The sequence below is a fragment of the Malus sylvestris genome, chromosome 10 (assembly GCF_916048215.2).
Source record: "Malus sylvestris chromosome 10, drMalSylv7.2, whole genome shotgun sequence".
NCBI classification, from domain to species: Eukaryota; Viridiplantae; Streptophyta; class Magnoliopsida; order Rosales; family Rosaceae; genus Malus; species Malus sylvestris.
This window is the reverse complement of record NC_062269.1, coordinates 29,720,886-29,745,201: the sequence shown is the minus strand read 5'-3', so window position 1 is coordinate 29,745,201 and position 24,316 is coordinate 29,720,886. Positions and strand designations below refer to the sequence as shown.

General features: G+C 38.9%; 3 protein-coding genes across 6 annotated transcripts in view; 1 reads left to right on the top strand and 2 right to left on the bottom strand.

The window, feature by feature from the left end:
- Positions 1–7,905: 7,905 nt before the first annotated feature.
- LOC126585848 (rho GDP-dissociation inhibitor 1-like) lies at positions 7,906–10,016 on the top strand. The gene is made up of 5 exons (XM_050250406.1): positions 7,906–8,305; positions 8,652–8,721; positions 8,839–9,060; positions 9,315–9,439; positions 9,726–10,016. The coding sequence occupies exons 1-5, from the start codon at positions 8,054–8,056 to the stop codon at positions 9,792–9,794; spliced, it is 738 nt and encodes a 245-aa protein (XP_050106363.1). The 5' UTR covers positions 7,906–8,053; the 3' UTR covers positions 9,795–10,016.
- A 240-nt stretch (positions 10,017–10,256) lies between these two features.
- On the bottom strand, positions 10,257–23,829 carry LOC126585839 (phospholipid--sterol O-acyltransferase-like). Of its 3 annotated transcripts, XM_050250396.1 has the most exons (16): positions 23,332–23,829; positions 23,099–23,234; positions 22,885–23,029; positions 22,527–22,696; positions 22,351–22,427; positions 21,745–21,964; positions 21,491–21,665; positions 12,808–12,907; positions 12,312–12,406; positions 11,924–11,975; positions 11,739–11,810; positions 11,397–11,565; positions 11,188–11,292; positions 11,016–11,100; positions 10,841–10,930; positions 10,257–10,698 (listed from the first exon to the last, which is right to left on the bottom strand). In XM_050250396.1, the coding sequence occupies exons 1-15, from the start codon at positions 23,563–23,565 to the stop codon at positions 10,849–10,851; spliced, it is 1,917 nt and encodes a 638-aa protein (XP_050106353.1). In that variant the 5' UTR covers positions 23,566–23,829; the 3' UTR covers positions 10,257–10,698; positions 10,841–10,848. The 3 variants fall into 3 exon arrangements, 2 of the variants coding, with proteins under 2 accessions (XP_050106353.1, XP_050106351.1); XM_050250394.1 differs by having other exon boundaries at positions 22,885–23,234; XR_007610660.1 differs by lacking the exons at positions 10,257–10,698; positions 10,841–10,930 and having other exon boundaries at positions 11,188–11,282; positions 22,885–23,234.
- LOC126585850 (uncharacterized) overlaps positions 16,438–24,316 on the bottom strand; it is an 88,904-nt gene continuing 81,025 nt past the window's right edge. For both annotated transcript variants that reach the window (XM_050250408.1, XM_050250409.1), the window contains exon 3: positions 16,438–17,604. In XM_050250408.1, coding sequence (XP_050106365.1) covers positions 16,531–17,205 — 675 coding nt within the window. In that variant the 5' untranslated portion in view covers positions 17,206–17,604 and the 3' untranslated portion in view covers positions 16,438–16,530. The remainder of the gene's footprint in view (positions 17,605–24,316) is intronic.

The window sequence follows — 24,316 nt, the reverse complement described above, 5'->3', positions numbered from 1 at the left end:
CATATCTAAAAAAAATATTCCATTTGGAGATTGTTTACCCATCCATATATGTCAAACCAATCAATGTTTTTGGTAACAAGTAGCATCCTTATGATGAACCGTCTATTTGTATGATACATATGAACGGCTAAAAAAATCTCTCAATTTAATGAGTTTTTGCATATATGATCTTTCGATGATGACAAAGAGAACGAACGGTTCTGATTATGATGTTCATATAGTAAAAATGCGTCAATCATAAGTGGGGGAACAAGTAGGTTGCTCCATGAACTACCACAGCGGTCATGATGACCACATCCCCCGCAATTAATCAACTCGAGGGTTTATCAAAATTTATAATACTTTTAAAATTCTTCAAAATTCCACTTGAATCTTTTTAAACTTTGTATTTGGGAAACTTTTGTTTAGTACCATATATAACAATCAAGGCCTATCCTGAGTTTTATGAGGCCCTAGGCGACATTGAAAAATATGCCCTAACATAACTTCACATAAAATAATTATTTATCTTAGTATTCGTATGTTGTACATTGAATATTAAAGAAAATAGACCTTTTTCACATTATGACTTTTTTGACAAATGATAGGGTAATTTACACTAAACTCATCAGAAATACGGTGAGGAAATTTGAAAACGAGTCATTGAGTGACAAGCTGAACACTTTTAACTAACTGATCTACAAGCTACTTGCGCATTATGAAACTTTTGAAATGAATTTTTCATATTTAAGATCTCTAATTTCTATATGTAAGCAACAAATGAAAACAACAAATTGCTACTACCAAAGGGCACATAGTAATTCAACTATGTTTTTGTTTTTCGAGCGCTCATGAAAAGTTGCGGTTCATTCCAAATATATAAAATCATAAGGGAAAAATTATACAAAGAAGTGTAGGATGATATTTTTGGATTGTCAATAACAATACTTCGTTCAATAAAAAGATAATGATCACAAGTTTATTACTTAACCATGAAAAGATTATCAACAAATATAAAAAACCTAAATTTATATTTAGACAAACTTGAACATGATTTTGCGAGTTAATTCAAACTGAAAACAAAAAACGACTACTGAAAAGGCCACATTTAATAAGCTAATTAATGTTTGTTTGTTATTTAAAGTAGACATGAATAAAATAGAAGGGAAACTACCCCTTTATGTTGAGAGAGGGAATTAAACCTAGGTGGGCACGGAAAAACCAAATAAAACCACCGTCATCTAAAACATATTGCTATTTAATATGAGCGTTTACTCTATATCAAGAATAAAACAAAACCTTATACATATATGAACCAACTTAATTTTTTTTGGTGCCCCTCATTTTTTTGGACCTCGAGCGGTCGCCCTGGTGACACTGGGCCAGGGCCGACTCTGATAACAATCTACAACACGTAATGCATTGTTGATGTTTTTTAAGAGAGATGCAGAAGTATTGTACTTGATACCAATTAATCAATCAGTGATCGTATTGGAACTTTATATTGAATATGTAAAAATAGCCAGGATTGTTGTTTTGGATACAAGTACAATATTATACACACTCTTAATAATAACTGCAATAATATAGAGTGATGCTATTGCTATTTAGATAGACTTGCTCGGAATGGTCCAAATAGTTTTTTTTGAATTCAAATATATTTCTATCGTGTATGTTTTCTTTCTAGATCATGGCATGGTATAACCCTTTGCTATCTCAAAGGGACGGCTCATGCATGTCACCATGCAAACGTACGTTATCCACTTTTCAAATGCATGTGTGCTTACACCTTGCGTGTTTATTTGAATTTTGAACACACCACGAAATGATGAGAAAATACATTTTTGATTATAAAAAGTGTAAATCTTGTGCTTTATTTCTAGAGCTTTGAATTGGCTTAAGGGTCACGTAAAGAATAAGATATAGCCAAATGAAACATTAATTTAATAAAATAAAGGTGATGATGAAATTGGAGTTCCTCTATAAAACCAATTGGCAATATGAGAAGTAGCCCAAGATCATATAAGCACATAGCAAACATTGTCCCTCACCGATGTGGGACAACTCTCAACATGCCCCCGCACGTGTGGTGGATTTTCAAGCCTACACGTGGACAACAACTAGGTGACGTGGAGCGCGTGTGGCCGTTTGGCTTCACACGAGGACAATCCGGTCTGATACCATGATGAAATTGGGGTTCCAACATAAAACCAATTAGCAATATGAGAAGTAGCCCAAAATTATATAAGCACATAGCAAACATTATCCCTCACCGATGTGGGACAACTCTTAGCAGGTGAAGCATCCACATTTATATCATGCACTAGCCTCCAGGGGGATTGATTAGATTGCCGGTATGTTTGGTTGTTCACGACATCGAAGAAAATTTGGTTCATTGTATTTGTTATAGGGTTTTCTGCCCTGCTGTTTTGGTTTTTATCCAAAAGTTTTACGGGTTTAGCAGCTATAATTGTAAAAGAGAAGAAAGATTCACATGAAGAGTTCAATGTAACTTCATGTTCTATATTCAATAATACATTGTTATATACGAGTTTTTTTTTTCACATGATAATGTAGTATTAAATTGAGGGTGAATTTGTCATATATCTATATCTATATCTATATATATATAAAAGTTTCTCTCTAAAAGAGAACACTTTTGTTCATGGTGTCTACGTGTCCTGATTGAATGTGCAGAAGCATGCGGTTTAAGCAAGGAGGTAGATTGTTTGCCCTACTGTTATGACGCTCTTCTTATTCCTTCCTATTTGTACGGTCACAGTTAAGCCACGTCAATATTTTATATTAATAAAAATAATAAAACAAAAACAATAAGAATATAAAATATTGATGTGACTTAACCGTGACCGCACAAATAAAAGAAGATGAAAACAGCACCATAACAGGGCAGACAATCTGCCTCCTTTAAGCAATGATAGCCTCACAAAAACCCGAGTTGTCGTCAGATGTTTACCGACTTGTTGGAATGTTGAGGGATAGGTTTGGATTAATTTGTAATAGAAAACACACCTGCAACAAAATTTTGGCACTTCTTTTTTCTACTTTTGACCTTCAAAGTTTGTTCTTAGCTAGTGGCCAAGAAAACCCTTGTGACTTTTTCTCTTCTTCAAGGAAGAATTCTTCGATGTATCCGGAATAAGAACATGTGATGTTATTATTTAACTCAAATTATAATAATTTAATTCAGTAAATTTTTATTTATTTTTATATTTTATGAATATACTCTAAAGATATCAACTATGTCATGATTAGAATTTAGAACATGTAGATTGGTATACACTACATAACTTGTATTTCCGATATCCATAAAAATTTTAACTTAGTTTTAGTTATAGTTTATTGGGAAGGCATGCAAAATCACTAAGATTAGGTCATTAACTGATGCAAAAGATTTTCCCACATAGGGTTTTTTTGGGTTGTTCATTTTATTTTAGCATCCCACATACGGCTGCCAAGTGTATTGTGTATTAGCCTATTAGGCTACAAATCATCAGTAATTACTCTCAGAAAACGTACTAAAATGGTTATCTTTGAGTTTAATCTTCTTGATCACACATCATGGTATGGAGCTAAAGCCTAAAAATATTTGATTAGGTATGTAACTACTGCCTTATCCTAATCATGTATTTATTAGGCAACTTAACTAAGATAAGAAAGAGATTACGTACGTACGATGGGTGATAATTGTAGGAATGGTTTAAGTTAATCCATGCATTGTGAATCATTTGTGAGCATACATTCTTTCAAAAGTTAGGCCAAAATATTAAGGTTTGCTTATTGTTAACGAACTTGCCCATGCTTATCGCCAACTTAACATGGGTTAGCTGCTCACCATTTTGCACGTTACGCCCTCTCCTCTTCATGTGATTGCTCAAAGTTCGCGGAACCACTTGATGTCATTCTGTTAGGATGCCAAGTGGCATCACTTAGTTAGCCAAGTGTCAATTGTTGAGTTGGATTTCTTTAGCTTGCAACCAGCTATATAAGCCGAGACGTGTGCAGATGCAAATGATGAATAAATATTTGATTGTATTAGTGTTCTTGTTAGTATATCTTGCATTTGACTAAAGGTTGAAGTGGCGTTCTATCACATTCTTGATGTCCTACTGTCTGAAAGTTGTAACTAATGCTGTCATGTGCTGGAGTCTTTCCCAGCCCTTTGTTTTTTGTCTCATTTGCTGGTGTTTTGCTTCCCAGCCTTTTTGTATTGGTTCCCATGGAGTTTTATCCAATTTGAAATATATATGCCCCAGCTTTCAAAAAAAAAAAAAAAACAAAAAAAAACAAAAAAGAGGAACACTCCAAACTGTTAATTATGTTCTATAATTGTAACCAAATTAATAAGATAAGATAAATATGCTTGTTCATTTTGTGGTTCAATACTTGATTCACCACTAAAAATTTGCAAGTGTTAAAGAATTAGGTTGTCTAATTTATACATAAATACATCATTTGTAGCAGTATTCGTCTCTACTTGTGAGTGAGAGATATTAAATTTAATTCTTATAGAGAGTGGCGAGTTCAAAACTAAATTATTATGATTGTGTACATTATTCTCTAGCTAAATAGCCAAAATGGTCATTGAGATTTGCATAACTCATCACTTTGGTCCCTAACATTTCAAATCGATAAAAGTGGTCCCTGAGATTGTCCACCATCCATCACTTTGGTCATTCCGTTAAAAACTCCGTTAAGTGTCCCAGAACTCTTGACTGGAAGTTTGGGCAATTTTCAAAGCTTCGTAACTCAATCATTTTTTAACCAAATTCAACCCATAATATATCAAAATGAAGATAGGAAAGTGTAGAATACGATTATACCTATTTGGAAGCCCAATTACTGCCGGAGATAGCAGGAAAATAGCCTTAAAGTTGACTGGTCCGAAGGAAAACTAGAAAACTGGCCAGAAACTGGGTAAATTTTAAACGTTCATAACTTCTTCAATACTCAACGCAATCAAGTGATTCAAAAATGAAAATCATACTTCTCGACGAGATGAAGAGAATGATACCTTTTTCGATGGCTAAATCGTTGTGGTTTGGCCGGAAAACGACTCGAAAGTGGCTGTTTTGGTCTCAAGTTAGCCACTTTCGAGCTGTTTTCCGGACAAAACATGGTGATTTAGGCTTCTTAAAGGTACCATTCTCTTCGTCTCATCGAGAAATATGATTTTCGTTTTTGAATCACTTGATTTTGTTGAGTATTGAAGAAGTTATGAACGTTTAAAGTTTCCCCAGTTTTCGGTGAGTTTTCCAGTTTTCTCTCGGACCAGTCAACTTTGAGGCTATTTTACGGCCATCTCTGGCCGCCATTGGGCTTCCAAATAGGTATAATCTTATTCTACTCTTTTCTATCTTTATTTTGATATATTATGGGTTGAATTTGGTTAAGAAACGATTGAGTTACGAAGCTTTGAAAATTGACCAAACTTCCGGCCAAGAACTCCGGGACACTTAACGGAATGACCAAAATGATGGATGGTGGACAATCTCAGTGACCACTTTTATCGATTTGAAATGTTAGGGACTAAAGTGATGAGTTATGCAAATCTCAGCGACCATTTTGGCTATTTAGCCTTATTTTCTTAGCCCAAAACCTCTCCTTCTTCATATAAATATTATTGTATATGTAACAAATATTATTAACTGGAATGAGGATCCTTTTCGTATCCTTTTTGTGAGGATCCTGGAGATCCTCCAATCATGTATGTTCATTGTATATCGTGCGGTCAGAAATTACCTTAAATTTTTTTATATTTAAAATTGAACATAAATAGTACCTGACGAAAACTGGCTGCTCGATGAACATACATGATTGAAGGATATCTGGAATCTTCACAAAGAGGATCCTCATTCTATTAACTGGACCAAAAAGAGGCTAAAAGCCGGATTAGTAGATTAACCCAACGATAGAATTCAAGGCCCAACGGTTGCCTCATCCTGTTCGGTATTGTAGGTCAGTTCTTTCTCAGAAGCCCATTAAACACAAATCTCTTTTTTCTTATTTTTGGTATATGCCAGCCAACTCATTTCTCTTTTCAACTCAGTCTCATCGCATCTTACTTATTTGGAATCCAAGAAAGTTACGAATAGAGATTGCTCATGTAGCGGGTAAAAGTTTTTCCTTTGTAATGATACCTAGTTGTTCAAATGTTAGATAATTGATTTTAATGAGGGATTCGTTCATTTTTTATTCTTTATGTGTTGTAAAACGCATGATATGTCAAAAGATAAACAATGAAAGAAAAGCACATCACACATATTTTGACTTTACACTAGCTGTCTGAACTAGTTCGCAGTGTAATGAGACCGGACAACCCAGCATTATAGTCGACAAAATGCTCGTCCAAATAGTTCGATTACAAAGTTTTTTTTTTTTTTTTTTGGGGATTGAGAGAAGAAGAAGAAAGCGTAGTGTGCAGTTTTGTTGATGAAAGTGTTATGATTGACACTCCAAAATAATCATCAGACTTGCACGAGAAAAATATTGCGAAATAGATTTAATTGAAAACACAAATAAAACGGTCAAAAGCCAATAGTGTTAGATTCCACGTCGTCTAGGGGAGTGAATCCTCTATGCCTTATATGTACATACTCATCTCCTTTAGCACGAGATCTTTTGGGAGCTCACTGACTTCGAGTTTCGTAGGAAGTCCGAAGTTAAACGAGAATGGGCCAGAGCATTCCCAGGATGGGTGACCCACTGAGAAGTTCTGCTCGTGTGAGTTCCCATAAACAAAACCGTGAGGATATGGTCGGGGCCCAAAGCGAACAATATCGTATTACGGGAGAGTCGAGCCCAGGTCCGAATGTGACAAATAGTGCCCTAACTTAGGTGGGTAAAGAGGACATTACGTAGATATGTTTCTTTTTGTTGGAGAGAGTTGTTATTCCCACCCCAATGTCTTGTCTTCCCACCCACATTTTTATGAAATTTTTAATTACAAATTTGTCCATTTGTAAAATGACTAATAAGGACCTTAGTTACCCCCTTTTGCATTACTTTTTTTTTATATAAAAAAGAAAAAAGAAAAGTTGGGATGTGATAACTCTCACGCTATGTTTAGAAACTATCTCTCTTAAACCCTAACTCATCATTCCCATTTCCTTTCATTTCATATAAAGCAAAAAGAATGAACTTAGAAGATGACTTTTCTATGGAAGAAGTAGATGATTATGTTTCCGTCGAAGAGGTAAAAGATCATTTTATGTGGATCATCTTGATTTGTCAACATCATACAATTGAAGCACAGCTCTGTGACTATTTATTTGAATTTGCATTAGGTTAGGATGCAATTTGTTTCACGTTTTCCTATAAGAATTCCTGGAATTCGTTTTCATTAGGTTAGGGTAAATTTGATTTTTTAATGAGTTTTCCTTTGGAATCCACATGTGTTAAGTTAGAATTGAAGTTGAAGTAAGTTTCACTTGTTGCATACTGTTGTCATACAGTAAATTTGTTTTTAATGAGTTTATAACAATACAAAAAGGCATTGACATGTAATTGAAATAAAATAAAACAACTAGAACGAACCCAGAAAGTAAAAATGTGCAACAAAGCAAGAGAATCTCCAACATATGTGGCAAAAACGAAAAATGCATATGAAAAAGAAAACAAAAGGGGAAAAGCAAAGAACGAAAACCCAGAATTCTTCATTCCCACCCCAATTGGAATTTGGAAAGGAAACGGCTTTTTATTTTATTTTTTGGCTTTTAGATGAGAGTAATAGTATTTATTTATATTCTTTTTTAAGAGAAATTTATTGATATATATATAGGGTTATTTTAGGAATATTTTAATTTTTTAATTTTTATATAAGACAACATGATGAATTTAGCAGCCCTCTCCTGTTGGAGGTTTGTCTGTGTAAATCGGTCCAGTGAACAGACAGTATATACGACTTTATACGTATTTATTGCCCCCATTTCAATCATAATCCCTTCCTTTTTTATGTCATTGTTTGCTCTTTTGACTGACGCTCCCTGTGTGTCTCAGTCTGGGGACAGGGGGGAGAGAGAGAGAGAGAGAGAGAGAGAGAGAGAGAGAGAGAGAGATGGAGGGAGGGAAGAGGGCAGATGAAGCAGGGGCATCATCGTCAGGTGGGTTTTCATCAGCTGGGGCTGTAAGTGATCATGGAAGAGGAAGACAAGAAAAGCAGAAGGAAATGGCTGAAAAGCTGAGTGCTTTTTGTGATGCTGGGGGAGAAGAAGAGGAAGAAGATGATAAGAGTAATGAGGTTGCTGCTGCTGCTGGTTTTGTTCCTGGGCCTTTGGTTTCTCTCAAGGTACAGATTGAGAAAGACAAGGTACTCTCTTGATTCTTCTCTCTTTTGGTAAAGAATTTGGGTTTGTATTATTGTTTGATTGAATATGTGTAATGGGTTCTTTGGGAATTTTCTTGGAACTCAAATGATGGTTGTGTTTGGTATCTCAGAAAATGCAGAAAAAGAAAAGAAAATGGTCTTTACTTTTTTCTGATCTCATTTTCTTAGCTTTCTGAATGTGTGACCCCTGCCATTGCCCATGCATTTTTTGAATTTTTAATCTCAGTTATGTCCAATCCAATTAGATCAATTAGTTAGTTTGTGTGAAATGGAAAATCCAAGTGTTTGGAGTTTACCAATTCAAGTTTGAAGCTACTTGGCTGGACAGGATGATGAAAGCTTAAGGAGGTGGAAAGAGAAACTGCTCGGTTGCTTGGAAATGGAAAGCGATTTGAATGGTTTGTTTTTCGTGTTTCTTTGATACTCGGTTCTTTATTCCACAGCTACTTTGTTGTGGTTTTTGAATCTGTTGTCTGATGTTTTTTCTAAGAGTCTTTTGTTTGGACTTTGATTAGGCCAAATGGAATCTGAAGTCAAATTTCACTCCATCGGAATCATCTCTGATGACTTTGGGGAAATCACCACTCCCTTACCTGTTGCAGAAAATCAGATCAACCGTGTCCTGTTTACATTGCAAGAGGGATCTCAATATCGCCTTAAGCTAACATTTAGCGTTCTGCACAACATTGTTTCTGGCCTTATCTACTCCAACACAGTGTGGAAGGGAGGACTTCAAGGTAGTTAATAGTGTGTTATCATCTTGTCTAGAAGTTTTAAGCGCAATAGAGACGGTTGAAAGCATATGAAACTTTTGGCTAAACCTTAAAGGCAGTAACGTAATTATACTACTGAAATATGTTAACAACATGCTAATGTAGAAGGAGGTGAGACTAGTCAAGCATAGAATGCTCATTTGCACCACCTGGGATTAGGTTTTATCATCTTGTATGCTAACTGTTATTCCAATTTTTTTTACTCTCTTATTTGTCAGTCGATCAGAGCAAAGGAATGTTGGGTACGTTTGCTCCTAACAAAGAACCATATGTGCACACTTTGGAAGAGGAGACCACTCCATCTGGGTTGCTTGCAAGGGGCATATATGCAGCAAAGCTTAAGGTGCGTGGCAGTTAGTACATGTGTTTATTCAGCAAAGCGCATTTTCGTGCAGCGAGCTAAATTTGAGATTGAAAACTGTGTAAATAATATCAAACCTCGTTCTTTCTTTTATATTTCGATTAACAATCAACGGCTTGTTCATTCACATTTCGACTAGAAGGAGGAGAGGTGCCTATTTTGAGATCTCTTAATTCTGCAGTGGTGACATCAGTCGAAATATCACTAGGGTTTCAGTAGTACAACAAAATATGTATTGATGTTTCTTCTCCGTTTCAATTTTATGCAGTTTGAAGACGATGACAGGAGATGCCATATGGAACTTCAATACTCCTTCGAGATCAAAAAGGGCAGATAGCTGAAATCTTTCGGAAGATCCGGCATCTTTAGATTTATTTCTTCCTTTTTACCCCCCTATTTTTCTAATTTTCTTTCATCCATGAACCACACATCTTTGTTATATAAGCGTTTTCCTTGTAGGGGTGATTGATACAAATGTAAAACTGGATTATTGTTCTGTTTCCTTTGGCTTGTGGCACAAATGTAGAATTTTGCATACCATTGCTGTTTGAACTTTGAACCCGTCTTTGTTTTTCTCCGGGATGTCATGAAAGTATCGTTCGGAATACTCGAAGTTAAACGAAATACGGCAGAAGAGAATGAGTTTTCTTCGCTTGAGTTCTTCTCAACTAAGCAAATGTTCAACAAGGATTTCTAGTTACTTGAAAGGCTTCAAGATAACGTTTATGGATTTAAAGGTACAAAATCCGCCCCCAAACCATCACATTTCGAGAAAATTTTCCAACACGTACATACAAAATGCAGAAGAATGACATTGTATTCTGTAAATGCAAATGTTATCACCTAGTTCAGTGGGATCTCGAAGATCGACTTACTCTAGTTCCATACGTCTTTATCCGTACGTGATTTAGTAGTAATACGAGTAAACAAAACACATTTATTGGCAAGAATCTCATAACAGACTAGGTTAAGCACAAAATAAAAGTATACAGCGTGAGAGAGTTTGGGAGGGCTGAGCGGCGAGCAAATTAGATTCAGCAGTGCAGTCCTCCAGCTGCAAAAATCGACTGAAGACAAAGCTGAGGCGCCGAGTTAGGTTCTACCAACAAAATCATCAAGCCTTCTGGAGATCTGAGATGCAGTCCCGACTTTGCTTGATACAAAAGGGAATTGCTCAACTGTCGAGAGTTTTTCGGGAGACGAATGAGGCCACTCATATGTGAACGGTATGCGCCTCCAATCTTGAAAATATCATCAGAATAGTTAAGGTTATAGTAAATAATACATTCGAAGTTAAAATTGTAGGACAACAATGATACAGGGGTATAGTGTGACTTATGCAGAACTAATCTTTTAGAGAGAAGATAAAGAAGAAAGAGATACCTCCTAATCTACAAATAATGCGAAAGAAGATCTGCTGAAGAATTCTTCAACCTACAGCTCTGTCCTAAATGGACATCTCCGAAAAGGTATCTGCATCATCAAGCTTGAAAATTAAGGGGTGAAAAGGAAAACTTAAACTTTTGGAAAAGACTTGTGAGTTTATAAAACAACAAACCTATATTCACAGTAATCCGTCCATGCACATCGAGCTTTTCCATAATCCCAATAACAGTCCTCATCCCTCAGAGGTCCACGCTTGGCTGTTGCAGATTTTATAAGTCAGAAAGACAGCAACACTGCTCGAAGGGAGGAGGAGACAGAAGGCGAAGAAGAGAAGAAGCATTCACCTTTAGTAACAAATGTTGATTTCGCATCGGGATGGATATCATGCCACATTTGAAGCCACAACTCTCTCATTAAAACCGGGGATCTAACAATGTTCCTATGATTCGCTACATTAAGATAGTGTTACCAAAGATGGTAAATTAAACAAGAACTCTTATTTATATGCAACAAATAATCATAGAATAATTACAAGAGAGTGGAAACTGGAAACCTTTATCTATCTCCCAGACTGCCGTCCTTTTTCCCGGTATACTTTCAGAATCTTCATAGAAAGTTATGTACTTGACCCTTGGCAACCTTGTCATGTTGGGCAATATATCTTCTTCATGATGATGTTCCACGTTCGACTCCACTTGCACATCAGAACCATCATGCTCCGACTACAACATTGAGAAAACGAATAATAAAAACTCACATACAAGGCCACTTTACCGGTGAAGAGGCACATCAAACTTACTGATGAATATTCTCATTTTCTTTTCCTAAACAGACAAATGAAATGAGTTATTTCAGACAAACTCATATGCAATAAACTCAAAGGAGAGACAAATACCTGAGGAGCTCTAGTTATGTTTACTTTTGGTCCAAGCCAATTCTTGCACCAAGAAAGAGAATGGTACGGGACCTGTTAAATATCGTGTTTCCAAAATGCTGAGTATGCTATTCCAAAACCAGACTAAGAAAACAATAATGAAGCAGGAGAATCTAACTTGAACCATGAAAGAAGTTTTAACTCACAGTCTCATCCCCGCTTGAAGCTCCTGCATTTCCATCGACAAGATTCCCTGACCTAAAAGAATATGGAATTATCAACTGTAGAGTTTTCATATAGGACTGTAACACTCTGAACGTATGCCATTTTTCAAAACACCATTTGTACAATAATTAGTTAATTGACAGATAGAGAAATAATAATATGTTGATCTCCATGTGCTTCGCTTACGCGATAAAGTCAACACCTCGTGATGTTTTACCACATAGACCCATACAGAAAGAGAAAGAGATCTACCAGTTAAGTACATATCACATTTGATGATGCGTTTGCAGTAAATTTATTCAAGTGACATAGATGTACCAGGTGTACTTGTGTTTAGTATGGAAATAATAAAATAAGGAGGAAACTTACCTTGAGAACAAGGAACCTTCAAGCTCATAAATCACATCGGTAATGATCCAATTATCAGGGTAGGGCTTGCCACTTGGTGCAAAATAGTAACCAACCTGTTTTTCCATGCCAAGATACCAAAACTATCATTCACCACAACACCGTTACCAGCTAAATGTAGAACAGGCACCAACATATCCCTAGTCATAAGAAAAAGATATCTTAGGATGAATAGAATCTAGCAGCTTTTCTTATTGTTGTTAAAACCTATTGAATAATGAATCTGAAGAGTAGCAGCAAGTGCATCTTATAAGCAAATATGACTTGGTAATAATAAAATAGAATTCTTTCAAGCATGGAAAATACTATGAAACAAAGCACACAAACGTTATATTTCCAAATTCACTACTTTGATAGGAAACCAACAACAAAAAACAAACAAGAACGCCAATTATGTGAAGTTGCTTCAGTCATGACAAAAAGAAATATACTATTCACTATGACATGGAAAATATACCTCAGTTTTCAAGTCTGTTCCGTAGATACAAAATATATTTTTTAGAGGTGGCCTGTCCCATGGTGAAAGCGGATTTAAAACTGGATCATCATGATATAACCTGAAAAAACAGTGCAGTTGGAAAGCTGAGACAGACAACAACATTTTATATGCTTGCAAAAAGGTCAAAACTTTTTATTTTATTTATTTTATTTTATTCTCCGCCTATGTAATTTTACATGGCCGGTCCCAAGCCCGGATAAAGGAGGAGGGGGAGGGCGTCAGGTAGTCGACAGCCGGCACTCCATGATCACGTCGAATCCTTATGAAAATGAATCCAGAACAAAATCGCGCTAAAGCTAGGGCGTCACCCGTAAGTGGCGCGCTGTGTGGCCCGAGCACAGTGATAAGTGAGCAAGGGTCGCTGTATCTCCATCGGCACCCGGATGCAGTGTTAAATGAGCAAGGGGGCCGTAGAAACTTCTTTTCGAACGACTCCACTCAAAGTTGTTTGGGAGCATATGCTCCTATCAACTTTACACGGGACACACAAAAGAAGTACTTTGATCCTATTAGACGGGGGAGGGTGAAGAAGCTAGGACAGAAGGGTAGAGTTCAAAAGAGCAAAATGCGTTTAGGAACGTGGAATATAGGAACCTTAACGGGAAAATCTATGGAAGTAGTGGAAGTTATGGTGAGGAGAAGGATAAATATTATGTGCCTACAAGAAACTAAGTGGGTTGGTAGTAAGGCAAAGGATCTAGAAAACTCAGGGTTTAAACTTTGGTATTCGGGCACAAATAGAACGAGAAACGGTGTTGGCATCATCGTGGACAAGACCTTGACACAAGATGTTGTAGATGTCAAGAGGGTAGGAGATAGAATCATGGCAATCAAGATTGTAATAGGACAAGAACTTATCAATGTGATTAGTGCGTACGCACCTCAAGTAGGGTTGGATACGAGTTCGAAGGAGAAATTTTGGGAAGACCTTGGAGACTTGGTGCAAGGAATTGCTCAGACGGAGAAGTTATTTATAGGAGGAGATTTAAATGGACACGTGGGCAGGGAGACAGGCAACTATGGAGGTTTTCATGGTGGCCATGGTTTTGGGGAGAGAAACGAGGATGGGGAAGCTATCTTGGATTTTGCAATGGCATATGATCTCTTCTTAGCCAACACCTTCTTTAAGAAGAGAGAAGAACATGTGATCACCTACAAGAGTGGGTCGTCAAAAACACAAATAGATTTTCTTCTAATGAGGAAAGGGGATCGTATAACTTGTAAGGATTGCAAAGTTATACCAGGAGAGAGCGTGGCTAATCAACATCGCTTGTTGGTGATGGATGTACATATCAAAAGAGTGAGACAAAAGAACAAGACTTGGAAGTGCCCAAGGACTAGATGGTGGAATCTAAAAGAAGAAAAACAAGCCATTTTCAAAGAGAAGGTAATCACCCAATGTGTGTGGGATAGAGAGGGGGAAGCTAGCCAAATGTGGGATTCCATGGCTAGTTGTATCCGAAAAGTAGCAAAAGAGGTATTAGGAGAGTCCAAGGGCTTTGCCCCACACCAAAAGGAATCTTGGTGGTGGAATGAGGAGGTACAAACAAAGGTGAAGGCTAAGAAGGAATGTTGTAAAGCCTTATACAAGGAGATGACCGATGAAAATGGTGAAAGGTATAGAAAAGCGAAGCAAGAGGCGAAGAAAGCTGTCAGAGAAGCTAAGTTAGCGGCCTATGACGATATGTATAAACGACTAGATACCAAAGAAGGAGAGTTGGATATCTATAAACTAGCTAGAGCAAGGGAAAAGAAGACAAGGGACCTAAACCAAGTGAGGTGCATCAAGGATGAGGATGGAAAGGTTCTTGCTACAGAGAACGCGGTTAAAGACAGATGGAGAGGTTATTTTCATAATCTTTTCAATGAAGGACATGAAAGGAGTGCTTCTTTAGGGGAGTTGAGTAACTCAGAAGAGTGTAGAAACTACTCTTTTTATCGTCGAATCCGGAAGGAAGAAGTGGTTATAGCTTTGAAGAAGATGAAGCATAGAAAAGCAATAGGCCCAGACGATATACCAATCGAAGTGTGGAAAGTTTTGGGAGAGACAGGTATAACATGGCTCACTGACCTTTTCAATAGGATTTTGAAAACGAAGAAGATGCCAAATGAGTGGCGAACGAGCACTTTGGTGCCTATCTACAAGAATAAGGGCGACGTACAAAATTGCATGAACTATAGGGGTATTAAGTTAATGAGTCATACAATGAAGCTCTGGGAGAGAGTCATTGAGCATAGATTGAGGCAAGAGACACGGGTTTCGGACAACCAATTCGGGTTCATGCCAGGGCGCTCAACCATGGAGGCAATCTATCTCTTACGAAGATTGATGGAAAGATATAGAGATGGGAAAAAGGATTTACACATGGTCTTTATAGATTTGGAAAAAGCGTATGATAGGGTCCCAAGAGACATTCTTTGGAGGATTTTAGAGAAGAAAGGAGTACGAGTAGCATATATCCAAGCCATAAAGGATATGTATGAAGGAGCAAAGACTGCCGTAAGAACTCATGAAGGACAAACCGAAAGCTTTCCCATAACTGTAGGATTACATCAAGGCTCATCCTTAAGTCCTTACCTTTTTGCGTTGGTAATGGATGAGTTAACAGGACATATTCAAGATGATATTCCTTGGTGTATGCTTTTCGCAGACGATATAGTGTTGATAGATGAAACTCAGGAAGGGGTAAATGCAAAGCTTAACCTTTGGAGAGAAGTGTTGGAATCTAAAGGTCTTCGCCTAAGCCGATCAAAGACAGAATATATGGAGTGCAAGTTCAGTGCAAATGGAGGCCAAAACGAGTTAGGGGTGAGGATCGGAGATCAAGAAATACCAAAGAGCGACCGTTTTCGTTACCTAGGATCTATCTTGCAAAAGAACGGAGAATTAGATGGAGATCTCAACCATAGAATACAAGCTGGATGGATGAAGTGGAAGAGTGCATCTGGTGTGTTGTGTGACCGTCGTATGCCACTGAAGCTCAAGGGAAAATTTTATAGGACGGCAATAAGGCCGGCGATGCTGTATGGCACAGAATGTTGGGCGGTGAAGCATCAACACGTACACAAAATGGGTGTAGCGGAGATGAGGATGCTTCGTTGGATGTGTGGGCACACGAGAAAGGATAAGATTAGGAATGAGGATATCCGGGGTAAAGTAGGAGTAGCCGAAATTGAAGGAAAGATGAGAGAAAATCGGTTACGGTGGTTTGGACATGTGCAAAGAAGGCCTACTGACGCTCCGATTAGAAGATGCGACTATGGGACAGAGGTTCAGGGCCGAAGGGGTAGAGGAAGACCTAGGAAAACTTTGGAGGAGACTCTAAGAAAAGACTTAGAGTACTTGGATCTAACGAAGGACATGACACAGGACCGAGCACAATGGCGTTCTAAGATTCATATAGCCGATCCTACTCAGTGACTTGGATTTTCCAAGTCTCCAACCGAGAAGTTTTCCTCACTCGGAAAATTAAGGGAACACTACCCTAACCTACATGCTCCACTCAGAAAGCTTCAACATACAAGCTTCAACAAAAGAAAATTCAAAGAACTTAGCGAAGAAGGCTTTGGTGTATTTAACACAATACGTTGAAATGAAGGAAAACTTATTTATTGATATCCCCGATAAGCTACAAATATGTACATATACATGAGTCAAAATAAACAAACAAGATGGAGCCTTCACAAAGGTTGCTTAGGAGAAGTCTCAGCAGTCGGTAGAGCCCCAGAAAGAGAAGGCATCGAAGGGGGATCATTCGGAGCCTCAGTACTAGACAGAACCCTAGAAGGAGGAGGCATCAGAGGTTGATCATTTGGAGCTTCATTACGCGGTACAGCCCCAGAAGACGAAGGCAATAAATGCCTTTGGAACAAACCCACAAATCTCTGATGATCAAGTAAAACCTGACCATCAGTTTCCTTCATCTGGTCAAGCTTCCTCTTCATGTTTGTAGCGTAGTCATGTGCGAGCCGGTGCAACTGTTTATTCTCATGCTTGAGCCCTCTAATCTCCTGTTTGAGACTCATCACTTCAGCCGCCAATGATTCAACTTGACGGGTTCGAGCAAATAGGCGTTGGGCCATATTAGACACAGAACCTGCACACTGAACACTGAGAGCCAGCGAATCCTTAACAGCTAACTCATCAGACCGTTTGGAAAGTAGCCTGTTATCTTTGGGAGTGAGAAGGTTCCTGGCCACCACCGCAGCGGTCATATCATTCTTCATCACAGAATCCCCAACGGTAAGAGGACCAGTAGGGGAGACGAAGGATGGGCGCCATATGTTGTCTGGAGAAGGCGGGGCTGCCTCTTCAACAAGGTTCAAGTCAAAACGACGGTCGGAGAGGCCAGACATTTTCAAAGGTGTTGAAGAGAGAAGAAGTCGGACAAATCAAGATCTTAGAAGTGCAAGAATGGAGCTTCTACTGGTGGAGATTCAAGTGTGCTTTGGAACTTAATGCCAGCCCCTATAAAAAGCTGCACTCGACGGAGCTTCAGACATCGAAGAGGCGCCTGCTCAGAAATCGAAAAGGCGTTTGCTTTCTCAAAAGTTGGGCTGCTTAGAGACCACGAGGGTGATCTCATAAATCGAAGAGGTGTTTGCTTTCTCAAAAGTTGGGCTGCTCAAAGACCATGAAAGCTGATCTCAGAAATCGAAGAGGCGCTCGCTTTCTCAAAAGCTGGGCTCCTCAGAGACCACGAGGGCCGATCTCAGAAATCGAAGAGGCACCTACTTTTCCAACCTTGTCAGCACCTGTCACACGCACACTCAGCTTTGCGGAAATTATGGGTATTCTGTCGAAGACTTCTGGGGAAGTAGAAAACACATGAATCTTACTGTCCAATCACCCACTTCCCACACGCAACAATAGCTCATGGGTACCACAGATAACTTTGCCAAAGTTGAGCACGTGAAGCTTGCAGCTCCATTACATCGCTCTGACCAAGAAGGGTAAAAGAATAGCAAAGAAACAGCACTAACAAAGTTTAGACCCATAAATTTTGAAGGTCTAGCTACCATATTATTACCCACAAGGGTAAATGAACAGTACCACTGCTAGATAATTGGAAAGTCCCTGTGTGTCAACCTCTGTGCCTTATGGCAAGGTAGACTAGCAAACATGCCCAACCTTTACTCACATTTCGAGAAAACAATCCCAATAAGATTGCTTGCTCCAAAATCGAAGAGGCACCGTCCTCCGAATCTCGAGAGCTAGACTCCCAACATGACTACTTTCTCAAAAATCGAAGAGAGGGTAAATGAATAGTACCATTGCTGGATAATTGGAAAGTCCCTATGTGTCAACCTCTGTGCTTCGTGGCAAGGTAGACTAGCAAACATGCCCAACCTTTACTCACATTCGAGAAAACACTTCCAACAAGATTGCTTGCTCCAAAATCGAAGAGGCACCGCCCTCCGAATCTCGAGAGCCAGACTCCCAACATGATTACTTTCTCAAAAATCGAAGAGACACTGCTCCCCGAATCTCGAGAGCCAGACCCCCAGCATGATTGCTTTCTCAAAAATCGAAGAGGCATCGTTCTCCGAATCAATCGAAGAGGCGCTCGCTTTCTCAAAAGCTGGGCTGCTCAGAGATCACGAGGGCCGATCTCAGAAATCGAAGAGGCACCTACTTTTCTAGCCTTGTCAGCACCTGTCACACGCACACTCAGCTTTGCGGAAATTATGGGCATTCTGTCGAAGACTTCTGGTGAAGTCGAAAGCACATGAATCTTACTGTTCAATCACCCACTTCCCACACGCAACAATAGCTCATGGGTACCACAGATAACTTTGCCAAAGTCTGCCAAAGTTGAGCACGTGAAGCTTGCAGCTCCCACCACATCGCTCTGATCAAGAAAGGTAAAAGAATAGCAAAGAAACAGCACTAACAAAGTTTAGACACAAATTTTGAAGGTCTAGCTACCATATTATTACCCACAAGGGTAAAGGAACAGTACCACTGCTGGATAATTGGAAAGTCCCTGTGTGTCAACCTCCGTGCTTCGTGGCAAGGTAGACTAGCAAACATGCCCAACCTTTACTCACATCCGAGAAAACACTCCCAACAAGATTGCTTACTCCAAAATCGAAGAGGCACCGCCCTCCGAATCTCGAGAGCCAGACTCCCAACATGATTACTTTCTCAAAAATCGAAGAGACACTGCTCCCCGAATCTCGAGAGCCAGACCCCCAGCATGATTGCTTTCTCAAAAATCGAAGAAGCATCGTTCTCCGAATCTCGAGAGCCAGATACCACATGCCACTTTTTCAAAGTGCTCTGACAGAGTTAAAACATGTGAAGCTGGCAGCTCCCACTACCGTGCTATGACCAAGCAGGGTAAAGGAATAGCATTACTACTTGTTGTTAGGGAGACTCCTATATATGTCGACCTCCATCCCCAACGGACAGGCAGACCTGCAAAAATGCTTAACCCTTCCTCATATCTGAGAGGGCACTCCCCACGAAGCCTTTCGAAATATTCAGCTTTCTTTCCCCCCGATAATACCTCTGCAAACAAGCTATACTAGAGCAAGAATATCTCATATCATCAGGGTTAAAAGCAAGAGTATCCCATATCATGCTTTTTCCCTGTCTTTTCCTTTGGCCTTGTTTTTACCTGCAAGACAAGGAGAAAGAGAGCAATCAGTCAGCACTTGAAATCAAGCTCCCAACCAGGAACTGACTGCCTGGAACCCCTTACCTGATTACTTACCTGGCATTGCTCTCGAGTACTCATCTTCAACATCTTATGTTTCCAGGGAAGATACCGCATCTGCTTGAGGAACAGATAGGGCAAGTGCGAAGGATACAAGGAAGCATGTGGAGACAAGCGTAACAGCACACGTGCCTATACATCCATTACTCTGTCAAAAGCAAAAGTATCCCATATCAGCAGGGTCGAACGTACTCTAGATTTGATGGACTTGTTTTGACCCTCAAATTCTTCAGTCGGCCTTATACTCTGGAGGAAATCAGAAAACCCTCCAGCTCAGTTCAAGAATAAGCCTGTGGAAAGCTACTTCTTCAAAGCAAAAGTATCCCATATCATCTCTTCTCATTTTTCTTCTCTTTATCCTTCATGCTGCTGCAAGATGGGGAGAAGGTGAACAATCAGCCGGAGCTCTGATTGCTTACCTTGTCTGTCACCTCTTTCAGCAGATCCCCTAGCTCGGCGACTTGGGGGACTCCTACTACATGGTTTGTATCGCGCTTGACCAAGCCTGAAACTACAAGTAAGCTTCAAGTGAAATTGATACATTACCTTGTGCATCTCCACCAGTTAAAGATACCACCCCTGGATGGAGGAAGAGTACTTCCAGAGAAGCTGCCACATCTACCTATGAGACAGATAAGGCAAGTCAAGATGATACCACACTCCGATACTTAGAAGTTTCGTGATTACGAGATCATTCTCCCACAATATTTCCTAATGTCATTTGTACTCTAATGTCATTTGTACTAAATCATTCACTTGTACTCACTAAAGGAGAGCTTAAACCTATGTAATTGTGTAAACCCTTCACAATTAATGAGAACTCTTCTATTCCGTGGACGTAGCCAATCTGGGTGAACCACGTACATCTTGTGTTTGCTTTCCTATCTCTATCCATTTATATACTTATCCACACTAATGACCGGAGCAATCTAGCGAAGATCACAAAAAGCGACCGTTTTCGCTACCTAGGATCTATCTTGCAAGAGAACGGAGAATTAGATGGAGATCTCAACCATAGAATACGAGCTGGATGATGAAGTGTAAGAGTGCATCCGGCGTGTTGTGTGACCGTAAACATCAACACGTACACAAAATGGGTGTAGCGGAGATGAGGATGCTTCGTGGGATGTGTGGGCACACGAGAAAGGATAAGATTGAGAATGAGGATATCCGAGGTAAAGTAGGAGTAACCGAAATTGAAGGAAAGATGAGAGAAAATCGGTTCCGGTGATTTGGACATGTGCAAAGAAGGCCGACTGACGCTCCGGTTCGAAGATGTGACTACGGGACAGAGGTTCAGGGCCGAAGGGGTAGAGGAAGACCTAGGAAAACTTTGGAAGACACTCTAAGAAAAGGCTTAGAGTACTTGGACCTAACGGAGGACATGACACAAAACCGAGCGCAATGGCGTTCTAGGATTCATATAGCCGACCCCACTTAGTGGGAAAAGGCTTTGTTGTTGTTGTTGTTGTTGTTGTATTTTATTTTATTTTAATAGAAGCAGAAAGTTAAGGGGCAACATGCATAACAGAGATCATTTATCCATACAGAACCCGGGAACTACAGTCAAGATAGCTTAATCTTTGATGTGTACCCGGTAAAATATTGGAAAAGAAAATAAGGATATACAATGAAAAAGAACTACATATTGTGTGGCAAAAGGTGTCCTTTGCCAATGGAATTTAATGGTGTTGCCTACCCTAGGTACTGGAACACTAAGTTAACTAATCGATGAAACTATTGAAGACAACTTGAAATTCATGCCACTAACACAAAGAAACTGAAGTCTAGAAGTTGTAAAGGATTAAGTTTCGACCCAGCAACACGAACAACAAAAGTTGTTACACAAAGGCATCCAATGTCAGAAAAACAAGCAAGCAAAATGATACTTCATTATGATTATATATCAAACTACTCACTTCTTTAATTGATGCAAAATCCTCTTCATGTCCGGGTCATAATCCTCTATTGCGTTGAAAAAGGTCCCATCTGATATTTCGCGAGCAGAGAAAGACAATTGGGTAGGAAGTCCACATTCTATGCTAGACAAGTTAGCCTCAGCTATTTCTGTAACTGATGGATACGCTCCAAATCCTGTCAACATAAGATGCAAAGAGTACCTATGAAAAACAACATCGCAACCAAAAAAAATGCATCATGATCAAAATTTTACCAGGGATTGAAGGAATTTCAATATTGATAATATTTGTTGGCCATCCAGAAAAGTTAAAGTGAAATTCCCTGTCATCACAGTGATAATTATGATGACCACTCTTGTCCCTGATATCCGCAGAGAAATGTTTCCAGTATGTATTATCTGCCCTGCAATACTTTGAAAATGGCAACATCCATAACGTGGAAGCAAATGAATTGACCATCAACCGAGCTGTGCCCTGATAATCGGAAACATATATAACATGAACCATGTTACAACATGAAACTGCATCTAAAAGAAATTATCATGAATATCCACCATTTCCAAACAAGATCGGCATGAAAAGTGATTTTAACTGATTGTCATATGCATTTATTTCCCTTTGAGTTTACAGAGCATGATCAAGATGATATAATTTTGGGAATTCTTACATGTATTTACATATCTGAAGCGTAATGACTGAAAAAACAACAATTGGTTTGTTCAATTTTTTCCATAAGCCATTAGCAAATACTTAAATAAAAAGTAAAACAAAAGCTACAATTCCATCTTGGAGGAGTAAAGAAAAAAGAAAAATAAACAAACTATTTTTGAGGATGTTTATCAACGAGCAAAAAAGGGTACCTCAGAAATAGGAAGGCCAAATGTTAATCCAGAAAGTGTTCCTTTGACTGCCTCGACTGCACCAAGAAGTGGAGCTCCTGGAACAAAGTCAACAAAACAAACTAGATAAATATAACACATGATTCTAAGCAACAAAACTTTCAAAGTAAACAGATTTTGATGCAAACCAACCGTACCAACGGCAAAATAGGCATGAATGTGCTCATCCAGCCATTGGATATAATGTTTTGGTGCAATTTCCAGCTTTAACCATTCCAAAAAGTAGCGGAAGACATGATTCCCTAGCGAATGGGCAAACACTACCGAGGGCCCTCCTCGAAGTTTCAGTGCCGTTTCAAATGTTAATCTGCATTTTTAATTTTTTTTTTCACATGATGAAAAGTCCAAGCATAATTAACAAGTTAGCATATGAACATCATTTGACACTAACACTTCTGGTTATTGTATCAATGTGGAAGTAACAAAACGAAGAATTCATAGAAGAACATAAAATAAGTAGTAAAAACAGCATGAACTTCAGATAAAAATACAAACTTTAGCTTGTGAAAGTAAAGGTCTCGCTCCTCGAGCTTAGACGGCGACAGCCTCCAGTCGTACGGCACAGCAATGATTGCATTTGCCTCGATTCCGAATTCAATACACCATTTCACCCATTCTTTCCACACCGAAGAAAGCGGACCTGTTCCGAAAAGATTAAGAAAATAAACAAAGCAACGAGCTTGAAAATATGATTCAGAAATGCATTTGCCTGTTATGTAGCCAGGATCGAGCTCCGTGATGGCCGAAAGGCCGCTATCGGGCCGGGACTTGCATTGCGGGTGATCCGTTTGGTTGTACTGGTCGAGCAGCATACATTTCAGCCAGCAGTTCACGGCGGAGAGAAGCTGCAACGCACAAGAATCATCAGAAATTTGAAGAAACCGGAGCTTTCGGAAAATCAAAAGCAGAGAGAGAGAGAGAGAGAGAGAGAGAGAGACGGACTTTGGTTGTGTCGAGCCAGACCAAATCGAGAGGGTTGAAATCGAGAGGAGAGTAAGGGCAGTCGAGGATCGACCAGGCGCGGAGCTGCGTGGAGGCCAAGCCGGGGATTATAATACCGGAGAGTTTGGAGTAGTCGCCGCTCCAGTCTCCTCCGACGCCATGGAAGAGTGGAGGAAGAAGGAGGAGGAGGAGAAGAAACGCCGTGACGTGGTGGTTGTAAGACGGTGCTCGCATTGCCGTTTGAAGGTTTGGAAAGAGGGAAATTGCAACTCTCCGTCGTTTTATTGGATTTGGGGAGTTTGGGAGTTGAAAGCTCCTTTTGCCTATTGGCCCTTTCTTTCTGCTTCACCCTGTTTCTTACCCCAAACGACGTCGTGCTCCTGATCTAGAATGTGCATGTAGAACTGACCGCTTTTGGCGAAAAGTGCTTTTGCAAAATATACAATGATCCAAGTTTGTAATGATAAATTCGATATTATTTTATTTATTCACATTTAGTGTTAATATTGTTGTATAAAAAAGCGTTTTGAAAAGAAATCTCTCATCTTATACAGTAATAGTGAACTTCTTACATGCAAAAAATCATTTATTTTTTAAATGATGATGAGGCAATTATTTTATATACAAATTATTATTATTTAAAGATCTACATAAATACTTATTTAATTTGAAAATCGTTTAGTCATGATCATAAATTGCAATCATTATTATGATGAACTGTTAATTTGATTAATTTAAATCGAATAAATATTTTTTAAAATATGATAAAGAAAAAAAAATATTTTCAATTGCAACGTTTTTTAACTCATAAAATAATATTACATCATCATTAGTCTTGTAGGAATGACTGTTGCATGAGAAGTTTTACTATAATGATGAAAAAACAATCATACATATCAATTATGGTTCAATTCCATTCATCTCGCGAGAAGTATATATCTCGGTGACAATTGACTAGTAAACGAAAAAGTCAAAATGTCGGTAA

Excerpts from the sequence above, each read along its gene's own strand:
- LOC126585839 (XM_050250394.1), bottom strand. The coding sequence starts at position 23,565 with ATGCGAGCACCGTCTTACAACCACCACGTCACGGCGTTTCTTCTCCTC. Across the intron at positions 12,908-21,490 it reads ATTTTGCATCAATTAAAGAA|GTTATATCATGATGATCCAG; the intron begins GTGAGTAGTTTG and ends CTGTTTTTTCAG. Across the intron at positions 11,811-11,923 it reads CTTCAAGCGGGGATGAGACT|GTCCCGTACCATTCTCTTTC; the intron begins GTGAGTTAAAAC and ends GATATTTAACAG.
- LOC126585848 (XM_050250406.1), top strand. The coding sequence starts at position 8,054 with ATGGAGGGAGGGAAGAGGGCAGATGAAGCAGGGGCATCATCGTCAGGT. Across the intron at positions 8,722-8,838 it reads AATGGAAAGCGATTTGAATG|GCCAAATGGAATCTGAAGTC; the intron begins GTTTGTTTTTCG and ends GACTTTGATTAG. Across the intron at positions 9,440-9,725 it reads TATATGCAGCAAAGCTTAAG|TTTGAAGACGATGACAGGAG; the intron begins GTGCGTGGCAGT and ends AATTTTATGCAG.